Genomic DNA, 7286 nt, shown 5'->3' with positions numbered 1-7286 from the left:
AACATGTAGATAACATCAATAATGTGGCATGGAACACAAGAAATTATCGATACGTTGAAGACGTATCACGCTCCCCGGTAGGCCGGGGTTGGCGTGGGCTCGCCGGATGGATGAAAGCCCAAATTCGGCGAAAAACGAGAAACCGGGGGCGCGGCTGGGCCATTTTTCGCCGTCCGGATGAAAAAATGACACGCCGGGGGCCTGTTCGGGGAGACGAGTGGAGATGCTCTTAGGGACGCTTTGCTGGACGCCGACATGCTCTAACCATCGCCGGATGCTGCTAGCCGGGTCCTTTTCGATAAGGCTACCACTAGTATTGTATGTTCATACCATCATTAAATGCCATCCTGGCTGTTACGGCGTTTTTGTTGTTGTTTAACCCCTCGTCTCCTCCCCCTTTTCTAGATCTCGTCGTCTGCTTCTTTCTCGTCTTGCGCAGTTTTGTTCCTCGCTTCTTGCCTCCCCATGTGACCCAAGACCGCGTCGGTGTTCTTTGCTCTCTTGGCTGCTCGCTTTTGCTAGGTCGCAGAGTGGAGGGAGATGGGCGTTTTCAGCACTGTGCTGGGTTTCTTCGGGTTTGGGGTGGGAGTCACCATCGGGCTTGTGATTGGGTACTTCCTCTTCATCTACTTCCAGCCCACTGATGTGAAGGTACGATTTGCTTCTTCCGTGTAATTTTGGGCGTTGAGGAGAACGACTGGAACTGGAAGGAAGTGTGGCAGTTGTTTTCAGTTTTGAATGTGGGTCTCTCCGGTGTCAAACAAGCCTGGGACTCCGAAGTTTAGCTCCTCACTTTATTTTGGGGGCTGACCTAGTGTAGTCGTAGCTGGCCACTGTTCATCTTAAATCTTAATCATGTAATATAATCGTGGTTGAAGGATTTGATAATGCATATCAGTTGTATTGTGCTGGACTACTCAAGGGTGCTCTGCTCTTTTTCCCTGTTACAGGTTTAATATATTTCATGCTGCTTGCTCCAGCAGGGTGTTATTCTAATAGGAATATAAGTAAAAGAGGTCACAATGATTATTCCCTGTTTCTGCATGACGTCTTAAAGGCCTATTTGCTATGCTTTTCTTTTGTATTTCCAAGGTTTACCACAACTGTAATTTGTATTCTCCTGGATATATCATATATGAAACACCACAACCAGACATGGGGGTAACAGAGCTTCCATTTTCAAAGAACCACAAGCAGACATGTCGTATGTGCTTTCTGCATATGTGCACGCATTAGGATGCAAAAGTTTGATTGCATACCTGCAGGTGCAAAGCTCAATTTATGTGTCTGTTAGATGTATCAAAACATAGATATTACTTTTGCTTCACACTAGTGGATAAATCTCTTTTAATTTTGTAGCGGTGATTGTGAACTTAACGTGATAAATATTTATCCGCAATGCCTAACTTCACATTTCCTACGTTGATGGTGGTTGCACAGCACCCTTTAATCAGGCCAATTGTTGAGCTTGATACAAAATCATTGGAAAGCATGCTTCCCGAGATACCTCATTGGGTGAAAAATCCAGACTTTGATCGGGTAATGCTTACGCTTTTGGTGAATCTATTCCTTTTCCATACACCTTGTATTTTGAGAGCTACAACCTAACTTGACTGTCTTTCGTTCATTCATAAAGATCGACTGGCTAACCAAATTTGTTGAGCATATGTGGCCTTATCTTGACAAGGTATGTATGCTGCCCATAGTTATTAAGAGGGCAAGATTCTTTGTACTCCGTAAGTTATTTTTGCCTTTGTTTTATTATTATCATTTTCAGGCCGTATGTAAAACTGCAAAGGAAATCGCTAAACCAATTATTGCTGAGAATACTGCAAAATACAAGATTGATTCAGTTGAATTTGAGACGTTAACATTAGGTTCACTACCACCAGTGTTTCAAGGTTAGTCATCTGATGTTTAAGTTACCGAGCTTTATAGCTTTATTCCAAAGAATTATTTTTCTCTAGAAAAGTAGCTCCCTCTTTCCAAATAGTATTTAAGAATGCCTCGATAGCAAAGCGAAGTAGCTTTTGAAGAATAAAATTCTAGCTACTTTTAGATGTGAAATACACGAATGCTGTCAAAACAACAATAGGGAACAAGAAAGAGAGAAGGCCTAGATGGCTTGTTTGGCCTCGTTAGATAATTGGGTAGGTTGCTATGCTCCTATTTGCGAAATAAATTTACTGAGTTAATAAAAGCCATGGTAGAACCAACAGCTCTACCGGGCCTAGGGCGTAGTTTGTAGGGGAAGGAGGGAGAGGTGTGCGGACGAGGCGGCGGACGCCGGCGGCTGGGCGCCGTCGTGCGCGCGGGAGAGAGGAAGGCGGCGAGCTGGGTTTTGGGAGACCGACTCCTCGTGGAGTCGGCAATAATGAATCTGATTATTGCTTGATCCTTTTGCATCGTTACATCTGATATATAAAGAGCTAAACCCTAAACCGACCTAAACCGATAATGGGCTAAGCCCCTAGTTGGGCCCATGGTTGGGCCCCCTCCTAACATAACCAATACCGGTCATAACATCTCTCCCGCTCGTGCAAACAGCTCGTCCTCGAGCCGGTAGTCGGGGTAGTGCCGGCTGAACTCCTCGCGCTTCTCCCAAGTAGCCTCCTCTTCCGAAAGGCCTTCCCACTGCACCGGCAAGTACCAAATGCCGCGACGGAGCCGAGCACGTAACACCTTCGCCGGACTCGGAAGAAGACGACCATCGCCGATTGGCGGTAACGGCCGGTAGCGCTGCCGGCGGCTCCCCACGGTAAGGCTTCGGCAGACCCACATGAAAGACATCATGGATGCGGGAACCCTCCGGCAGCCGAAGGCGATATGCAAGTGTGCCCACGCGCTCCAAGATGACGAAGGGGCCAGCGTAGCGAGGTCCAAGCTTGCGCCTGCACGCGGGTCGAGGGACCGGGTGGAGCGATGAAGAAGGCGCAGCCACACCCGGTCGCCCACCGCATAAGCCACCTCGCGATGATGACCGTCGTAGTAGTGCTTGGCGAGCTGCCGCGCTCGAACGAGACGTTGCCGCACCTCGGCAAGAATCTCGTCGCGGTTGCGGAGAAGCTCCCCGCAGCCCTCCGTCCGGGCAGTCGCCGGATCGACCGGCAAGATAGGCGGTGGAAGCCGACCGTAGACCACCTCAAATGGTGTGGCACGCAGGGCGGAATGATAGGAGGTGTTGTAGCAATATTCCGCCCAAGCGAGCCAATCCACCCATGCGCGAGGACGATCACCCGTAACACGGCGTAAGTACATGGCGATCACTTTGTTAACCACCTCGGACCGGCCGTCCGTCCGAGGATGGAATGCCGTGCCGAAACGGAGCTTCACGCCCGCCATCCGGAAAGATCACGCCGGACGTGCCCCGTGAATACCGGATCCCGATCACTGACGATCGACGTGGGGAACCCGTGGAGGCGAACGATGCCGTCAAAGAAGGCACGAGCGACGGACGCGGCGGTGTACGGGTGTCCAAGCGCGATGAAGTGTGCATACTTGGAGAAGCGGTCGACCACCGTGAGGATGACGGACTTGCCGCCCACCTTGGGGAGGCCCTCAATGAAGTCCATGGAGATGTCGGCCCGGACACTGGGAGGGCACCTCCAATGGCCGCAGCATCCCCGCCGGTCGCAGCCGTCTCCGTCTTGTTGCGCCGGCATATCTCGCAAGAGCGCACCCGGTCCCGGACCAAGGCCCGATCCCCGGGGATGTAGAAGTCGGCGCGGAGACGGTGAAGAGTCTTCCGGACACCCTCATGGCCGGACGAGTGGGCCAGCGAGGAGCACTTGGTGTCGCAGATCATCGTGGTCGGGCACAAAGATCCGGCGCCCGTGCAAGAGTAGCCCTTCCGCCAAACGCCATGGTGCCTCCAACTCGCCCGCGTCCAGCTGCTGCCGCGAGATCCGGGCGTCGGCGCCGCCGCAGTAGCCCGGCGGATGGTGTCGAAGAGGGCGAAGGAGGGGCCCGAACGGATGCACAATGCCATCCCTTCGGTGCGCGCGTCCTCATCGACAGGCGTCGCGGCGAGAGAGAGCGTCGGCGACGGTATTGAGGCGCCCGGCCGGTACTCGACGGTGAAATCAAAGCCGAACAGCTTGCCGATCCACCGATGCTGCGTGAACGGTCGAGAGCCTCCGATCCAACAAGTACTTGAGGCCGTAGTGGTCCGTGCGAATCCGGAACGAGCGCCCCCAAAGGTAGGGGCGCCAATGGCGCACGGCCTGCACCAAGCCAATGAGCTCCCGCTCGTACGCCGCCGGCTTGAGATGGCGCGCGGCGAAAGGCTCCGTCGAAGTAGGCAAGCGGCCCATCGCCCGGTGAAGCACGGCACCGAACCCCACGCCGGAAGCGTCGCAGTCGACGATGAACAGCCGCGCGAAGTCCGGCATCCGGAGAACGGGGCCCGTCGTGAGGGCCCCCTTCGGAGGCCTCGAACGCGGCGGTGGCCTCGTCATCCCGGGCGAAGGCGTCGCGGCGCGAAGCCTCGTGAGAGGTGTCGCGATGATGCCGAAGTCCCGGATGAATTTCCGGTAATATCCGGCGAGACCCGGGAAGCCGCGGAGGGCGCGTGGCGAACGAGGAGGCGGCCACGCCGCGACGGCCGCCACCTTGTCGGCGTCCATGGCTACCCCTCGGCGGAGATGACGTGGCCGAGGTAGGCGACCGATGTCGTCCCGAACGAGCACTTCGAGCGCTTAAGGTGAAGATGATGCGCGCGAAGCTCGTTGAAGACGATGGCGACGTGTTGTAGATGCTCCGCCCACGAGGTGCCGTAGATCAAAATATCGTCAAAGAAAACGAGCACAAACCGACGTAAATAGGGGCGGAGAACATCGTTCATCGGGGCCCGGAATGTTGTCGGCGCGTTGGTGAGGCCGAAGGGCATCACCACGAACTCGAAGTGGCCATGATGGGTCCGGAACGCCGTCTTGGCGATGTCGTCCCGGTGCATGCGCACCTGGTGGTAGCCCGACCGTAAGTCGAGCTTGGTGAAGAAGCGAGCCCCATGGAGCTCATCGAAGAGCTCGTCGACCACCGGAATGGGGAACTTGTCCTTCGAGTGTGAGTGCGTTGAGGGCGCGGTAGTCGATGCGAAGCGCCATGTACCATCCGTCTTGCGAACGAGAAGCACCGGCGCCGAGAATGGTGACGTAGAGATCCGGATGACGCCCGCGGCGAGCATGAGGGCGCACCGTCGCTCGAGCTCGTCCTTCCGCAGCTCGGGGGTAGCGGTAAGGCCGCACGGCCACCGGCGCCGTGTCCGGGGCGAGGTGGATGCGGTGATCGTACACCCGTGTAGGCGGAAGGCCTCGCGGCTCGGCGAAAAGGTCGCCGTGTCGCCGCGTGAGGTGGGCCAACAGCGGGTGCTCGGAGTCGATGTCGGCCGTGGTGAGCCGGAGCTGCGGGGCCGGGGCGGCGCCCCCAATGCCCGTCCAACGCACGCGGCGGCCCCGGCGCCGTAAAGTCATCGTCAAGGCGGCGAAGTCCCACGGTATGGGACCGAGGGGCCGCAAGAAGTCCACGCCGAGGATGAAGTCGAAACAGCCCAAGTCGATGCCGGCGCACGCGATGGTGAAGTGCTCGTTGCCGATGGAGAGCGGCACCTGCCGCGCCACGCCATGGCAGCGAAGGCGGTCGCCGTTGGCCACGGTGACGCGGAGGTGATCGCCTCCCGTCGGCCGGAGGCCCAAACGACGCATGGTGGCCTCCGGCAAGAAGTTATGTGTGGAGCCGGTGTCGAGGAGGGCCACCGGCTGCTCGCCGTGGATCGTCACCGGCGGGAGCATCGTCTCGCTCGTTGCGGATGCCTCGCCAACGCATGGAGCGAGACCACGCACGCCGTGGCTGGTGCGGCGTCGAGGTCGGTGTCCGTCGGCCGTGTCGACGCTCGTGTCCGCGTCGCCGTCGTCGACCGTCTCCAAGTAGAAGAGGCGCGGGCAAACGTGACCCGGCGCGTAGGGCTCGTCGCGGCTAAAGCACAGAGCCGAGGCGACGGCGCTCCAACCGCTCCGCCGGGGTGAGGCGCCGAAAGGTACGCTGCGTCGCCGTCGGGGCGGCCGGTGCTGGCCGCGTGGCCGGCGCCGCGGCCGGCGGGGGCGGGCGGTTGGCCGGGCCCCGCGATTCGGGGAGGCGGCGGCAGCGCCTCGGGCTCGACGCTCGTACGCCCGAGCGTAGTGCATCGCCGTCCGCAGGTCGCGGGGGCCCGGAGTTCCACGTCCACCCGTATGTGATCCGGGAGTCCGCCGACGAAGAGGTCCGCGCGCCGCTGCCCCGTGACACCCGGCGCGTGGCGAGCGAGTGCCCGAAAGCGATCGGCGAAGTCCTCGCACCGTTGACGTGAAGGGGAGGCGCCCCGGCTCCGCGAGGCGGCTCCCACGGACCGGCGGACCGAAGCGAAGGAGGCGGAGCTCCCGAAAACGGTCCCGAGGAGGCATGCCGCCCTCGTCTTGCTCGAGGGAGTAGTACCACGTCCGGGCGGCGCCCGGAGGTGATAGGAGGCCGGCCAGGTGCGATCCGATGCCAGGGTGCGCTGCCCGCGGAAGAACTGCTCGCACTGGCTAAGCCAGTTCAGGGGGTCCTCCGACCCATCGTAGGTGGCGAAGTCGACCTTGGTGTAGCGGGGCCGGCGCCGGCGGAGGCTGCAGCGGTACGCCCGTAAAGGGCGAAACCCCTGATGCGGGTGCCGGCACGGAGAAGATGGCCGGCTGCGGCGGCGTCGGGGGCCCCTGGGAACCGATCAAGTAGAGGCGGATGCCTTGAACCGCGGTGACGAGGTCATTGACGACCCCGCTCAGCTGCTCGGGCGTGTAGATGACGGACGCCGGCGCGGCGGAGCCCGCCGTCGTGGCGGCCGCCGGAGAACCCGCCGTGGTGGCGGTGGCCGAAGGAACGGGCGGCGGCGCGGACGACGTGGTGGCGGGCGGCGGAGAAGACATGATCGCAGCCGAGCTAGGCGATACCAAATTGGTAGAACCAACAGCTCTACCGGGCCTAGGGCGTAGTTTGTAGGGAAGGAGGGAGAGGTGTGCGGACGAGGCGGCGGACGCCGGCGGCTGGGCGCCGTCGTGCGCGCGGGAGAGAGGAAGGCGGCGGCTGGGTTTTGGGAGACCGACTCCTCGGGGAGTCGGCAATAATGAATCTGATTATTGCTTGATCCTTTTGCATCGTTACATCTGATATATAAAGAGCTAAACCCTAAACCGACCTAAACTGATAATGGGCTAAGCCCCTAGTTGGGCCCATGGTTGGGCCCCCTCCTAACATAACCAATACCGGTCATAACA

The 7286-nt window shown here is 58.9% G+C and overlaps 1 protein-coding gene across 1 annotated transcript; it reads left to right on the top strand.

Moving 5' to 3' along the window:
• Nucleotides 1-322: 322 nt before the first annotated feature.
• On the top strand, nt 323-1933 carry LOC124685834 (synaptotagmin-2-like). The gene is made up of 4 exons (XM_047219868.1): nt 323-651; nt 1441-1539; nt 1637-1687; nt 1778-1933. The coding sequence occupies exons 1-4, from the start codon at nt 541-543 to the stop codon at nt 1904-1906; spliced, it is 390 nt and encodes a 129-aa protein (XP_047075824.1). The 5' UTR covers nt 323-540; the 3' UTR covers nt 1907-1933.
• Nucleotides 1934-7286: the final 5353 nt, after the last annotated feature.

The sequence above is a fragment of the Lolium rigidum genome, chromosome 2 (assembly GCF_022539505.1).
Source record: "Lolium rigidum isolate FL_2022 chromosome 2, APGP_CSIRO_Lrig_0.1, whole genome shotgun sequence".
In the NCBI taxonomy this organism is placed as follows: domain Eukaryota; kingdom Viridiplantae; phylum Streptophyta; class Magnoliopsida; order Poales; family Poaceae; genus Lolium; species Lolium rigidum.
Note: the sequence above shows the minus strand (reverse complement) of the source record. Positions and strands in the feature narration are given on the sequence as shown.

Bases quoted from the DNA above. Each gene is read 5' to 3' on its own strand.
- LOC124685834 (XM_047219868.1), top strand. From the start codon at position 541: ATGGGCGTTTTCAGCACTGTGCTGGGTTTCTTCGGGTTTGGGGTGGGA. The intron at 1,540-1,636 runs GTAATGCTTACG...TCATTCATAAAG, and splicing joins AAAATCCAGACTTTGATCGG to ATCGACTGGCTAACCAAATT. The intron at 1,688-1,777 runs GTATGTATGCTG...TATCATTTTCAG, and splicing joins TGTGGCCTTATCTTGACAAG to GCCGTATGTAAAACTGCAAA.